The following is a 16422-nucleotide window of genomic DNA, read 5'->3' as shown; positions in this document are numbered from 1 at the left end:
ATAGCTGTGTCCATTTACGCCTCTAAACCGGATGTTTGCCTTTTCATCTCATCGATGATCAGACTGTACCTTTGTTACTTTGCTGTATAAAGTAAAAAAGGTTTTTGTATTCACAAAAAATTTTTCACTTATATTTCAACAAAAAAATTTTTTTACTTTCCTTGAGTAGCTGGACAAAACAGACCAATCTGTCTGATGGGGCACATTTGACTTTATTATAAAAGCAAATTCAGCTACAATTTTAGTAATAAAGTTTTCCCAACATTTTTTTTATGTGTTTTTTGTGTGTGTGTGTGTGTTTGAAATGAGAAATCTAAAGCTTAAATATCATTGTAACATATTAATTTTAATTAAAACTAGTGATAAGTAATCACCATTAGTACACAATTATTAAATAAACATCAAAGGAAAATTAAATGTTTAATATTTATGAGAAAATTGACATGTGTTAAAGTTAGCAAAAATGAGTGATATGGTATCTGAATATAAAAAGTCTACTTCCTGATCAAACACTGGGTTCTCTAGAGCAGGTCTGCAATTAAATTTTTTGTGTGTGTGGGGGGGGGGTGTCAGTGGGTACATACTTGATGCATGTTACATCGAAAACCCACAAAAAAACATGCCCAATTATTTCCAAATACATTAATTTCTCAAAGTCGGGGGGGGGGGGGGGGGGCTATTGCCCCTTCCTGATCAATCTAAATAACGAGCATGCTTTAGAGTCACTTTTATTCAATTACATCAACATTTGCTGAAAAAATAAAGCTTTTTTTTCTCTCTGATGCATCGCATGAGACGAATTTCAATTAACACAATTTACATAGCTGCCAACTTGTACGATTTAGCCATGCATAGTAAGATTTTTGGACATTTTTGTACAATTGTACGGTCTTATGGCAGTTTGTACGAGAGCTGAATAATTCTTTATTGGATAACTGCATGGAGAACATTTTAATCTGTAACAGAGTAAGAGCCCGTGAGTGCCAGACCTATGTCATAGTACAGTCAAACCCCGCTATAACGAACCCTCAACGGACCGACTTGAGAGATCGCTATAACCGGGGGTTCGCTACATCCGATTTTCCAAAAAATAGTCAAAATTCGGTAATATTTTACAATAATAATCATCAGAATTGCACAATGACTTAATTAGTAGTTAGGGTAATGAAATTAAGTTTTAGAAATAACTAGTAACTATATTTTACTCAATAATAAGCAAATTAAAATTTTACTTTTTTTATATTTATCAGTAGCATGGAAGAAAGACTGATTTATAAACTAGAGAGAGTTTCTTCACGTTCTTAAAGCACCTGGGTTTATTCGATTTTCCAATAACCATCAACTTTCGTTTTTCAGAGCCAGTCATGTTAGCACAAATAAGTGGTTATCCGTGTGTTGGAGTGTTTTCCGCCGACACATTTTTCACCTTTTAACTTCGATGTTTGATTTGGAGTCAGCTTATAAAATAAGCTCGCTTCGTCGGCGTTAAAAATATCCTTTTCGTCGAAATCTCGAATGATGTCCGGCCACACATTTTGCATCCAATCCTTCACATCAGAAGAGCACACACTTGCAGCTTCACCCACAACTTTTCCACTCGTTATGTTGTGCCGTTTCTTGAATCTATCCAACAACCACCCGTTAGAACAGACAAAACATTTTTAATTAAAATGTTCGGCAAATTCATTTGCCTGCAGAATGGCTCCCGTTATCGGTACATTTCTGTTCCACTGCAGAGTGAACCACTTAAATAACGCTTCGTCTACATTTTCCCTTACTGCTTTTCGCATTTTTTTTACAGCCGTTTATGTTTGTTTCATAGGCAGAAACAATTGCATCACGGTTCTGCCAAATAGTGGCTACAGTAGATTTTGAAAGCGAAAATTTTTTGCAAAGTGAGGATTGGGTTTCGCCACTTTCTAATTTGCGAATTAATTGCACATTTTCTTCAACAGAAAATGCTTTGCCTTTATTTCGCCTGGCCATGATGATTTCTACCTAGTTCACACGATTATCCGCAGTGGAAATTAAACTAAAAATCAGAGCAAACGCACGAGTGACCAATAATCTCGTCCTCTGACTAAAACCAGTTGAGAAAATTGAGGGAGCTTGAAAACCGGCTTGTCCCCCCCCCCCTCCTGAAGAAGCAGCTGCTCTTGCAAGGAACAATAAATGAGGGATGTGGTTTGGACTAGAGATTTCCTAGAAAAAGGGTTGAGAATTGTAGAAGATGGAGTTTGCTGAGAGAACAATTGCTAATGAATTTCATTGGGGCCTGTGCAAAGAAGAACTTGAAAAATCAGACATTTTAGGATCGTTATAGCCGATTTTTTCGTGTTTCTGGATCGTTATAAGCATATGGAATTGTATTAATGACATAGGGCTTCAGTTCGGACCAATTAAAAGGTTCGCTACAACCGGGAGATCGCTATATCCCGAGTTCGCTATAGAGGGGTTTGACTGTATAAAGGCCAGGGTTGGCTTTCTGCCGGCAGAAACTAGTTTTTGCCGTGCCAATGGCAGAAACTGGTTATAACCAGTAAAAACCGGTAGAAACTGGCAAAAACTTAAAATCATCTTTAATTACTCAAGTAATTACTAAATGATATTCATTTAAGTAAACTAAAAATTAAACTTCATTTCATCATTTAAAAAAATTAAAATCCTATGCTAGTGCCCTTGATTTAGTTCAGAAAGGAAACTTTTCAAGTGCAGATATCGTAATATTTTGATTAATCTAACAAAGGATGAAAAATAATACAGGCGCTTAGGAAAGAGGAGTGACATACAGTATTAAACAGGCATTACTGATTGTAATTTGCTCTCTTATATGTGCCAGAATTTTACTTCCAATATTAACGTGGATTTTGTAACTAATGCCACAGCTTTGCAAAACAAATTGGCCCCATTTCTTAAAACTTATTTTCCATTCATATTTTTACCACTACCCCAGTTACAAAATGGTGGACCAGTTAAAAAAATTATACAATAGACGAAAGTTTCATGAACATTGCTTGTTCCTTGATCCATTTCCTGCTAGCTCTTCTGTTGCAAGAATGTTCTAAAGTTTCACATTTGTGCATATTAAATTGAAACTATTTCGATTTTAGGAACCACCTTTTCCAAGACGCAACTGCAGGGTCCAAACAATATAACATTTGATTTTGAATTGTGATAATATTGTAATTAAATTGTGCTTTGGCTAACAGTTATTTTTTCCGTACATTTCTTTTGTATGTCAATATATTTTTTTTGTCAGTTTGTGAATTTTTGCCAGTTTCTGCCGCAAATGTGTCAGAAAGTGGTTTTTGCCATGCTGGTTTTAACCGGTTTCTACCAGTGGTTTTAACCGCCTCGGCAGAAACTTGCCAACTCTGATAAAGGCACAAAATTTTTCTGCATAAGGACTTCGCAGCAGGTAAAAAAGGTTTGCTATTATTTAAGCTGAGTCGTGCTGGCTTTGACAGGAAACAGGTAGCAAAGTTGCGTCAAAAACTGAGTCATTCCATGTCAAGTGACCACCGGACCATCTCCGATTTGAAAGAAATTTCATAAAGGTGCCGACGTGCCTTTGAAACTTACCTGTACAAATTTTCAGCATCCAAATCTTGAGGATCTAGGAGCGATTAAAAAAAAAAGGCTCCAAAATGGCGGATCAGCTTTGTGAAACATATTGCCATGTTTGGCACGGTTTCCCCATTAGAGCCCATTTTGTAGTGAACTTTTTTTTTCTTTTAAGGTATCCTAGATCCTCATGACTTGTGCCTTGAAAGCTGAAAATTTGCATTGGTTAGTTTCCAAAGGCATGTCTGAACCTTTGTAGAATGTCCTCCAAATCAGCGATGGTTGGATGGGGACTACATGGAATAAATCTATGATGTTTAGCTTTTTGCAGCAATTTTATGTACCTTTGGTGCCTGTTTCCTGCCAAAACCAGCTCGACTTAGCTTAAATAATAAGCAAATCTTTCTTACCTGCTGTGATGTGTTTACGCAGAAACATTTTGGGCCTTTATACTGTAACGTAGGTCTGGCACTCATGGGACTGTAAGAACTTATCAAGAAACTATTGTTTTGAACAAGTTTTTGACAGTCAATTTTTGAAAGCTGCAAAGTCAGCAACTTTACAAAGTTTAAGTTCAAAGAAATGAAAGTTTTATTTACTTATTTTAAAATTTACAGTTGGCTCTCTGTTTAACGACTTTCAAGGGACCACAAAAAATCAGCCTTAAGCAGAAAGCATCCTTAAATAGAATGCTTTTAACACTACAGTGGACCATCTGGGACCATGAAAAGCTGTTGTTAAATAGAGAGTTGTTAAACAGAGAGCCAACTGTATTTATTTATTTATTTATTTTTTTGCTTATAAAAGCACAGATCAAGTAAAGCTAAGGATTTGAAGCTACTATAAAACTTTAAATTTTAATACTTTGCTTTATAATGGTCAAAAAAGCGTAGAAATATAGCCACCACATACATTGTAAGATTTTTTAAGTTGGCATGTTGGTAGCTATGAATTCATTTATTTTTCAGTTCCCCAATGTTGCATAATGTACTATTGCTATTTTAGTAGCAAATTTTGCTGCTACATGCCAAGCAACTTTTAAATTGTCACTATTTATTTCAGAATCATCTACATTTTTGCAAGAATCAGTGCCAGTTAGGTCTTTATCAACTTCACTGCTACTATTTCTAGCATTGTTTTTTTCTAATTCTTTCAAAAGTTTTAGTTTTTGTGGTCTTTTATTTCCTTAAGTAAGAAGTAAATCAATGAAAATTAAAAGACATACAGGGTTCGTACGGGTCATGGAAATCCTGGAAAGTCATGGAAAAAAAATAAGCGAATTTCAGACCTGGAAAAGTCATGGAAAATTGAAATTTTCATTGAAAGTCATGGAAATTTATTTCAAGTCATGGAAAAATGCCCCTGGACAAAGAGAAAGTAACAGTAACTAAAGGAGCATTAGAAATCTTGAGTGATTTAACAGTATAGCACATAAAAGCTATTAAAATCGGAAAATTGAACAATCCCAAAATCAAATCTGTATTTTGAAATCTCATTGCATCCACTTCTGTTGCAGCCGCTTGCCTTTTTTTGCGGTGTGATTTTTACTGCTTGGACATCACTTATTTTGAATTTACTGTTATTTTCGACACTTCTTATGTTTCATATTCTGTAGTAGCGAAATTTCATGTTCTTTAGTTTTGCCACGCCCACTCAAAAAAAAAAAAAAGCGCAATTCAATTGCATCCAAGTTCGATTTCATCACTCGTAAGAACTTTATCATTAAACTTATCAGAGTTTATCTTAATTTGTTGAAGGTTTTAGAAAATAAAGATCTTTAGTCAGGCAATAGAATACAGAAAAAGAGAAATTCTAATACTTTAAAACAGTAATGCCCAACATATGGCTCGCAAAACTAATCCATGTGACTCACTGCTACGTTCAATGTCAGGAATCAAACATGTTCTAAAATTTCTTCACTTATTAATTTATATGCATTTGAAAAAGTGCAAATAACTAAACAAAACAAGTATACTTTTGAATCAGAAGATTGATTCATTATTAAATGGTTTTTTTCAAAAAAGATCTGATTTAGAAACATAAAAAACTAAACTATGTGGCTTTACTTTAAAGAATCAAAATACTGTCAAGTAACGTGGATGATTAAATGCACTGTTGACACTAAAAGGCAACTTTTGAAGCAAATTTATTGAAACTTAGTGATGACTCGTTCAACCTTTGTCCCATTCAATATCATTCTGCCTATTTATAAATAAAATATCAGACATTTAAGCATCATCATATTTGTTTTACTGCATTTTTGCTTTACTTAAATTTATATGATGAAGACAGTTAAGAATAGTTTAGTTTTTTAAGTGTGCACTTATTATTTTTCCCATTACAAGTAAGTGCTTCAATGCGGCTGTGGCATTCATGTAGACGTCTTGCTAATGCTCATTTCCAAAAATTATCAAGTTTTGAGATTAAATAGTGCTATTCTCTTCGAGTAACGAGGTCATGAAAATTTTCATTGAAGTCATGAAAAAGTCTTGGAAAAGTCATGGAATTTTTCCATCCAAATAGAGTATGAACCCTGGACATAACTGATTTTTTTTTGAAAAAGAGAGAAGAAAGAAAACTAAAACCAAGATCAATTTTATGAATAAATGGTTTCTTATCCTTTCAATACATCAAAATGTAGCGGGTTTTTTTTTGCAAACATTTCTCCTGAACCTTTTTCGAGCCTTCAGACATTCTGCGCCCCTGTTAATTTTTTATTGTTAAGTTGTAATTTCAATTTAATTTGCATATTTAATTTCTATAGGATATTTTAGTTTATCAAGTTGAGAAGAATATAATTTGCTTTGTTTTAAACTGACTTTTTTCAACAGGTGATGATGTTGCTGAAAATGCAGAGACTGCTCCAGTGATAACAGTTAGAGGTAAATGCGTAAAAAGACTTTGCATTGCACAGTTTATTATAAACTAACAATAGTGTAAAAAGACTTTGCATTGCATAGTTTATTAGAAAGTATCAATATTATCAATCACTATGTCAGCCAGACAACTAAATACTTAATATAAACAGTAAAATACGTATAATGTAATACCTAAAATATACTTCCACAGTTAATGATGGTTCTTTGGCTGTAGCACAATCACCAACCATCTTGCTCACTTATATATGACTAAAACAAGACCCCTTTAGTTTTAAATAGTAATTAAGTATAAATAATGTGTCTTGTTGAATATTTAAAAAAAAAGAGAACGTTAATACTACATTTGAGTTTTTAACCATTTGTTATCATGCACATAATAAGGTTTCAAGAAAGTTGTTTAAACTAACATCAAAATTTATCTATCCAAACCGTATAAATTAATGTTAAATAATTTGAAATAGAAAATTCCGATTCCTTCAAAGCAGGGCTGCTGTGTCAGAGAGAAAATTACTGGCTCTGACTAAGAATTTCAGAGCGTCCAACTCTTTTACCCCAAAATCAGTCCAACTCTGCAAGTACTGGCAAAGTTGCAGTGGCGCACAGTGGTGCCAGAGTGGAAAAAATTTGATTTTTGAAAGTGCTTATTTCGATTACCTAGTGTATGATTCTCACACTATATAAGATACAGGATATAAGAAGGGCATGATTTTTTCCGCTGTATCGAGGGTATTCCCATTAATATAGGCTCAAAGTCAGAATTATGTAAGTTTGACCAAATTCCACCCTACTCAAGATGAGTGATAAAAAAGTGTAAAAGATTTAGAAAAAAATAATCAATTTTTTTCCCTGTTCTACGATGGTCAATTAAACCTCTCATCAGTCAAACAGTGCAAAAAATATTACAGCGCTTCACAACGTTATAACTTACGAATTTTAAATTAGCATTGAGAACAGCTAAGATAACAAAAAAAGCTCTGGCTTCCTCTGCGATGGGGAAGGTTATTTATCAAACTAGGGGTCCTTAAGTAAACATTAGAACACAAATCACCTGCCTTTATCTGCCTATCCGATCATAACACAGAAAAGAAAGGAAAGGGTTAGAGTACGTATTTGTTTCTTGCACTATTTTGTTAATAGAATTGACTCAGACAAAACATTTCCCCACGTCAAAACATTTTTTATTTGAGTTCAGTCTAGTTGCTAACGTTGTCTAGTCATGAGCTCTATCAAAATTAAATACCGTGATTTGTGTGAGTGCTTGTGGAGTGGTACAAATTTCGACGTATTCCTTCGACAAAATCACCCTGAACTTGACGAAGGAAACATTTCTTTAATGCTGACAGCTCTTAGCAAGAGTTTCTTGCCTCATTTTAATAAAAAAAAAAGAAAAGAAAGTAGATCGAGACCGGGAGAGGTTCAAAAAATAGTTCAGCGAGTGGACGGAAAATGAATACGTTTTCAACATACCGGAGCAGGAATCTACAGGATGTGTTGGGAGACCAAGTAAAGACTTTGATGATTCTGGTGAATGAAGCAAAAAGAATAAAATATGTAAACTTCAAGCATCGTACCAACAAAGCTTGTTAACGCAGCTGCGACACATGAAAAGCACAATAAACCCAAAGCTTTGTCAGCCGATCAAGCATTAGCAATATTTCTCTTGGCCAATCTGACAAAATATCAGTACGATGTGATTCGACAAACACTAAAAGACCTTGGATGCCATGTTTTCCCAAGTTATAAAAAATTAATCATCTCAAAGAAACAATACTACCCTGATCATATGTTAATTAGTGAAACATCTGCAGCTGTCCCTTTGCAGAATTTGCTTGACCATACAGCTAAACGAATTCTGGAAACAAAACCCCTAGAAGAACTAGAAAAATTAAATGAACATGAATTAATATTGACAACGAAATGGGGATTCGACGGTGCCTTAGGTCAAAGTGAATTTGCCCAAAAATATTCGATCAGCAATAACGAAATAAGTGACTCGAATTTATTCATGACGTCCATAGTTCCTCTGAAGCTCACAATTCCAATTGATGTTGATCAAAATGGATCGCTTTGGGAAAACGGCCGACCTTCTTCAACAAGAAATGTCTTGTTGCAGGCCCTTGAGATACAGCTTCCAGAAAGAGACACTTGATTTGGCATGAGATGAAAAAAAAGAATTGAAGAAGCAATAGAGAAGTTGGAAATTACCCAAGTTGTGATCGGCATTAATGTCATCCGTATTCGACACACGTTGGTGATGACAATGTTGGACGGCAAGGTAACTCAAGCCATCACAAATACAAAGTCTGCAAGTGCCTGCTACATATGCAATGCTTTACCTTCGGAAATGAACGACTTAGCAAAAATCCAACGAAACCTCTTAATGTGAATGCTCTCGAATTCGGTATCTCTCCATTACACGCCAGAATCAAGTGTATGGAATACATCCTTCACATTGCATACAACAAAAAATTCGAAAAATGGAGGACTACAAAAGACACGAGACATGCACGAAAACGAAAAGAAACGTATTCAACAAGAGTTTCTTGAGAAAGTCGGCATCAAAGTGGACTTAGTTAAGCAGGGTTGCGGATCTTCAAATAATGGCAACACAGTCAGACGTTTTTTCAATGATTGCAAGGTCACAAAGTGCAATAACGGGATTCTAATCCACCGGATCGCTTCCATTCTGGAAGTCAGAAACAGCAATGCAATGATTGACCCAGAGAAATTCCGACTATTCTCAAAAGAAACAGCAGAGCTGGCCATTGAGAAGTATTCATGGTACTAACATGCCATCCACAGTACATAAGATTTTGTTACACGGTGCTGAAATAGTGCAGAAGTCAATTCTCCCAGTCCGAATATTGCCGGAAGAGGCACAACAAAGTAGGAATAAAGATTACAAGGCATTCAGGATCACCAACTCGAGAAAAATGTCTCGTATATCCACCAACGAAGACGTGTTCCACAAGCTACTAGAGACTTCGGATCCTTTTATTACGAACATGAGACCCGAATCAAAGAAAAAGCATCTGGAAATCAGTGAGGCAGCTAAGGAACTGTTAATCTAATTTCCTTGAATTTCAATTGGTATGTATTCTTTCAATTTAAACAACTATTGACTAAGAATCTCAAACTTTATTATTTTTAAAACTCTCTGGGTCTTTAAGCTTCCTTGAAGGAATCATTTTAAGCAATATTTAATTTAAATATATGCTCAAAATACTTGTTGCAACTTGTTTTTATAAGTACACGCTGTTTTGGAAATTACAAAAAAAAAAAAAATTATATTTCCAATAGTCTTTCATTTCACAATTAGTTATTTAATTAACTTCAAAATGTCAATAAAAACAGTTGAACTTTATGTATTTTTTTGCTCTTTTTTGAATGAGACCGGCCCCAGCTTTCTATGTTAACCTGTTCTCGAGATATTGAATTTTTTCCACTTTTTGGCCATTCGGCCCCACTGTGTGGCGTAACTACGTACCGCAAGACTCCGCAACGTGGTGGGGCCCGGACTCGGAAGAAGTCCGAAAATTTTCGAGTTTTGTTTTCATTCAATTTCATTAAATTTTTCTGAAAATCAAACTTAGTTCAAAAGTTAATATTGGCTCTGGTGCCCTCTAGAACCCTAAAACCTATTGACCAAGGGTCCCCAAATAAAATATCGGGCCCTAGGCTAAACCCTTTTTTGAGGTCCTCATGTAGGTAAGCATAACAATTTTTGCTATTTGCTAAAACAGTTATTGCCATTTGGGGTCCCCAAACAGCAGGTGCTCTAGGTCACGGCCTATTTAGCCTTATCAGTACACAGGCTTTGAGTAGAGAGAAGGGGCCCACGAATCAACTTCCCTGCACGAAAACCAAACCTTGGTATGATGCAAAAAGTATCATACAATGCCTCCCTAGGCCACCTGCTACACAAAGAAGGGAAAATTTCTGAAAGTAAAGGAAAAGAAGTCCTGACCGTACCGGAGCACTGAAAAAGACAGCCAAGAGAAGTTTTTGGGAAGGATCTGGAAGGGAGGGAAATTGGAAGGGGCCCAAAAATTTTTGATTTTTGTTTTCATTTATCTTTTTAAACTTAATTTTGAACGCTTATGTTGGTTCTGGGCCCCTCTAGGGTCTCAGAACTTATTGGCCTAGGGCCCCCGATTAAGATATCAGAGATCGTAGGCCCAAACTTTTTCGGGGCCCTCTTGCAGCCAGACATTACAATTCTTGCCATTTGCTAAAACAGTTTTCGCCATTTGATGCCCCAAATAGCAGGGCTCTAGGCCATGGTCTAGTTAGCCTATTCAGTAAACAGGCCCTGATATTAAGTGAGGGAATAGACCCCAACTCCTGACCTCCCAATTTAAAGAAAAGAAATGTAATAGCTACTTCGTTTTAAGCTTAAGCTTTTTTGGGGGGCAGTTGCTAACATATTACCTACCAAGTTTTCTCACATTTTTTTTACAAAATAAATAAAAAATAGGGTCTTAGCCAAGAAGGTGGGAAAGAATGGATCCTAAAACTAAATAATTTCCTTTTACTTCACCATAAACAGCCAATTGTGTTTTTAAACTTCAATTTCAGAAATGTTCTGGGAGAGAGTCTGGAAAACCTCCTTCTCCCTGATATGTCCAAAAATCGCTTTAAATTGCTTTTTTTGAACTTCCATTTTGAAAAATTCCGGGGCAAAGTTCCGAACCTCCTCCTTTCCCATATTTAAGATTTTAAAACTTTGATTTTTAAAAAATACCAGAATAGCGCCGGAACCCGATCTTTTCTCGTCAGGTCATTAAAGGTTTCCTACAATTGCATTTCAGAAGTTCAATTTTGAAAAAGTTCCAGGGGAGCTTCCGAACTTTCGTTCCATTTTAAAATTACCGAAGATCATCTAAAATCGCGTATTAGGAACTTCATTGTCAAAAGAATTTTCCGAAAGTTTCATCTTTGAACAGCTTTCCTATACATAATATCTTAAAAATGCATTTGTGGACCACTTTCGATGAAGTTAAGGGAAGGGATGAGGGGGTTTGAAACTTTGCCCCTTAATTTTTCGAAATCGAAGTTTCAAAAATGCACTTTAAAGATGACTTACAATCGCATTTTTAAAACTTCAATTTCGAAAAATTTACAAAGAAGGTCCCCAAAACTTACTCTCTTCTTAATATCACATAAATTCGCCGAAAATTGCGTTTTTGGAACTTCAATTTTGAAAATTCTGGGTAGAGTCCCCAATTTAAAACGTTATTGTAATGTCATTGAAGGTGGCCTGCAATTGGGTTTTAAAAGTTCCATTTCAAAAAATTTCCGGAGCTGAACCCCTGAACCCCCCTTTCCTTCCTTTTCGTGAACATTAACGAATATTGTCTAAAACTGCGTTTTTAGGACTTTAATATTGAGGAATTTTTGGAAGAGTCCCCGACTCCTTACCCCAAAGGTGATTCCCAATCACGTGTATAAAAACTTTTGAAAAATTTACAGTTAAGGTCCCCGAATCTTCCATCCTTCTAATATCACTGACGAACGTTTAAAATCACTATTTTGGAAATTCGAAAAACTGCGAGGGAGAGTTCTGAACCTTATCCTTTCACCTAAGGTCATCAAAGGTGGCCTTTTAACATCATCGAAGGTCTTTTAAAATTGCGTTTTTCGAACTCCCATACCAAAATATTTGTGGAAGAGAGTCACTGACCCCTTTCCATTGCGTTACAAAAATGGCTTGCAATCACATTTTTAAAACTTCAATTTCGAAAAAATTTCGATGCAGGGCCCTGATCCTTTCTTTTGCCACATATAGTTTGAAATTCCGTTTTTAAAACTGGAATTTCAGTAGAACTTTAGAAACTCTGAACCTCTATTTATGTACAAATGTTACATTTACAATTAAATTCATATTGGTAATTCTTTTTCTCCTCATTGCGACGAGTTCTCTGGATTTCTGTAGCTAATGATTCCTTTCTAAACTAAAATCTCAATCCCCCTCTCTCTCTATATATATATATATATATATATGTATGTGTGTGTTTGAAAAAAAAATTGTGGTGCCAACAAAATCGAAATATTGCACTGCAAATTACATTAATACAATTTTTAGTAGGGGCCCAAAATCAGATTTTGTGGTGAGGCCGAAAATTTAACGTTACGCTACTGCAAAGTTGCATACTTAGAGGGAAAATGACCCACTTCAACTCTTGCAATTTTAATCCTTTCACTTCTGACTCCTTCAACTCGAAATCACTCCTACTCCAACTCTGCAGTCCTGCTTCAGAAGATAGGAAATGATCAAGGACTCATTTCCCTTATGTCAGCCCACACAGCTTATAAATTTTTTTTCGAAATTTCTGTGGGAGAGCCTTTGAACTCTTCCTTTCCAAAAATAGTCCAAAGTTGTCTTCAGTTTTGAAAAATAGTTACCAAACAAAAACCGAGGTCATGTTTTTAGAATGTCAGTTTCAGAAAATTTTCAAGACAGCTAGAGATGCCTAGTCGCTTTTACTTTTTTCGACATTAGAGCATCCCCTTAACACCATCCAAGATATCTTTAACTGTATTTTAAGTCTTCAAAGCTGAATTCTTTCTGATGATCATTCCTTTCGTATTCCCTTATTACTAAAGGACAAGAGATAAAAATTTCGTTTCTGGAAATTTTGGGAGGGAACCTCATTACTTTTCATTTATCATTTACCTAAAATTGCGTTTTAAGAGTTCATTAACAAAATATAAAGCTTCAGTTTCAGAAAAATTTCTAGAAGGTGTCCCATTCCTCTAATGTCAACAAAAACAGCCTGAATTTGACTAGAATTACTGTCAAGATACCCAAACTGCCAAAAAATTGCCTGATTTTTGATGTCAAAAGCGAACATTTATCAGGGTAAGAACGCTGAACGCATTCATCTCTTAGCACTACCAAAAATGTTCTTACACCAGCTTAAAGTACATTTCTCCGCACTGAGGAGAAGAAAAGGCTCTTTTCATGGTTACACAAATAATGCTGAAAGAATGTCAATTGCATGCATAGAAAGAAATGATTGAGCACTGGATTGTGGGGGGGGGGGGGAATCCAAATATAATTTCACACACACTCAATGTGTAAGTACCTCTTTCAGAAAATTTTGAAAACTGAAAGCCAAAAAAGGTCCTTTTAGGCTATGTTTTTCTGACATTAAGAGAAGGGATTTAGGGCTCTCCTCAGAATGTTTTGATATTGAAGGTCTAACAACCAGAGAGGCATGAAATTCTTCCTTGTATCCGACATTTTCCCTATTTTTGTCATTTTCCTCTTTTCTCCCTGTTTTTGTTATTTCCCTAATTTTATATGCATTCATGAAGGAAAGGAAATGCAATTAAACATGAAATTAAATTACATGTAGAGTCGACTCCCGCTATTACGTGATTCGACTCGAATGAAATTGCTATTACACAAGTTTTTCATGAGAAATAAGTTTAAGAGCTGTTGTAAATTTCTTGCCTGCAAAAAGAAAGTTTTCCAAACGGAATCCAGGGGTCGAGGTATCACATTCGTTATTGGCTGCTTAACATTGGTTTCGTGCAGGGGCCTGCACAGGAGGGAGAAGGGACACCTTGTGGCCTGAACCTGAAGGGGGCCCCAACATTTTAAAAACTAGTGGTTAAATATATGTATGGACTTGGGGGTAAACAAGGTAGATGGGGGCAGTAAAAGTCATTTGTGACGGGCCTCAAAATTTCTGTATATGCCCCTGGTTTTGTGAATGGGCGTTCCCTTTAGCATCACTAAAAACAGAAGTTCCCTACACCGTACTAATCTTGGCATTGTTTTATTAGTGTAAGCAAATAACCACTTCACATTCTTCATTTATTTCTTTTATTGTAATGAAGTTGGAGAAATATAATTTTACCCTGTGCAATTTCTATTTGTGTTTATTTATTTTTCAAATTACATGCATGTTCAAATTTTATTTTAACCTTGGGAAAGGTTAGACACATTATTTTTTTTTCGAACTGTAATACATATTTTAATTAAATTATTTTTTCTTTGAATCTCGTTTCTTCGAATATTGAATAGTTGTTGCATTTGTTTTCGTCTGGTATTAAGAACTACTGATGAACACTAAATCTACTGAAAATTGCTAAGATAACTACTGAAAACTAATAGGAGAATAGTATCGCTATATACGTCCGGTACTGTGTCATTTTATACCTCTTTCCCAATGATTTAGTGCGTGGGAACAGTATATTATGTTAAATAACCCAGTTTTTTTTAAAAGTACAATATATTTTTTTTTGTCTGAAAACAGCAATGTAAAGTTAAGAAGTGAGTTAAAGCAGCTTGACGGATGTTTAGAAATGTCTAAAATAATTATCTATGTTCGTTACCCTACAAAATTCGTTACCCTTTTCCACAACGCAAAATTTTGACTTACGTGACGTTGTCTTGGAACAAATCCCTCGCTCAAGTGGAGACTCAACTACATATTTTTGTTTAAGATTGATTTAAAATAGTGAAAATTCAAAATTTTTGACTTTGTCACTTTTTCCATGACACGGGAGGTGAGTGAACATGTGTGCATTGTCTCTTTTGTATATCAACTTATCTTTACATAAAAAGTATATAGCGGATACCTGAGAAGTGTAATATAAATAATTATATCTTTTACTTTTAACCATGAATATTTTTAGATCATAATTGTAAAATATGTACTTTCAAATTTATTTATGTGTTACTGTGTGTTTAATTATATGTATAACTGTTTCTTTCAAAACTTTAACATTTGTTGAGATATTAATAGTTAGTTGAAAACCTTCTTCTTACTTTGATTACTTCTTTTCAGGATTTTTCTCATCATTTTTTCTATTTTTCTTGTTGGGATCTGCAACTGTCTTTTTGTATCACATGTATCAAGATGAACATTTTCAAAGGAAAACACTGCCAAAATTACAAGCTTTAGCCACGGAATATAATACTAAATTCCAACTTTATGTTTCAAGATTTTTATCTGCTTTAATTCCTATTTTTAAAGACTTAAAATCAGAGTTTTTACAGGTTGCTCATCATGCAATGATATTAGTTACTAAATTTTTTAGACAATTAGAACATGGTGTCAAATTATTAATGTCATTTTGATATTCATAATACAGACAGTACAATTTATGTTTTCAAAAGAAATTATGTTAAATTTTAAAATGGGTTTGATTAACATTTGAAGAAGTTTATTTACACTATGAGAGTTTCTTCAAAGATTACTAAAATTCTATGTTTCTGACACTTTTTTTTAGAAAATCTGAAACCAGTAAACATAAGGTTAAATGTAAATTATTATAACAAACTGAGCATTGCATTATATCTGTAATAAAAGCGTTTATTTATTACATTATTTGCGTAAAAACATATTTTATTCCAGACCTAACCATATGTCCAGTGTATGATTTTTGTATGAATTTACCATTTGTACTGATACATTTGAGTGAATAAAATTAAATAAACACGTTTCATGTTTCAGTTATATTATTTGAGAGACCTTTTTTTCTGAAATATGAATTTCGTATGCATCCAAATTTACGTACTTAGAAAACTAGTATCAAGTTGTAACAGTGTTTCAGAATTTAAGTTCCCTTGAAAATAAGTAAGAATTCAAATATATTTATATTAAGAATTAAAATATTTTTGGTTCGTTTTTCAACCAAAGATGGAGTTTCCACTGCTGATGAGTACTGGCTCCATTTATTAATTAATTTTCTGTTCTTCCTTTAATTTTTTGTGCTATCATAACATATTTTATTTAAACCTTAGAAACTTTTATAAGCTATTCACTTGGCTTAACTTTTGCTGTTTTTGCGCATCCCTAAGCTTTGGATTTAATATTTTTGTTACTTTGTATAAATTTATGTATATATATGTATGTATGTATATATATATATATATATATATATATATATATATATACATATATATATATATATATATATATATATATATATATATATATATATATATATATATATATATATA

The 16422-nt window shown here is 34.3% G+C and overlaps 1 protein-coding gene across 2 annotated transcripts in view; it reads left to right on the top strand.

The window, feature by feature from the left end:
- The window catches only part of LOC129231804 (uncharacterized), a 40737-nt gene extending 24851 nt beyond the window's left edge, over positions 1-15886 (top strand). For both annotated transcript variants that reach the window (XM_054866180.1, XM_054866181.1), the window contains exons 3-4: positions 6396-6446; positions 15245-15886. In XM_054866180.1, the coding sequence (XP_054722155.1) occupies positions 6396-6446; positions 15245-15537 (344 nt within the window). In that variant the 3' untranslated portion in view covers positions 15538-15886. The remainder of the gene's footprint in view (positions 1-6395; positions 6447-15244) is intronic.
- Positions 15887-16422: the final 536 nt, after the last annotated feature.

Source organism: Uloborus diversus, chromosome 10 (genome assembly GCF_026930045.1).
Source record: "Uloborus diversus isolate 005 chromosome 10, Udiv.v.3.1, whole genome shotgun sequence".
Lineage (NCBI taxonomy): Eukaryota > Metazoa > Arthropoda > Arachnida > Araneae > Uloboridae > Uloborus > Uloborus diversus.
Note: the sequence above shows the minus strand (reverse complement) of the source record. Positions and strands in the feature narration are given on the sequence as shown.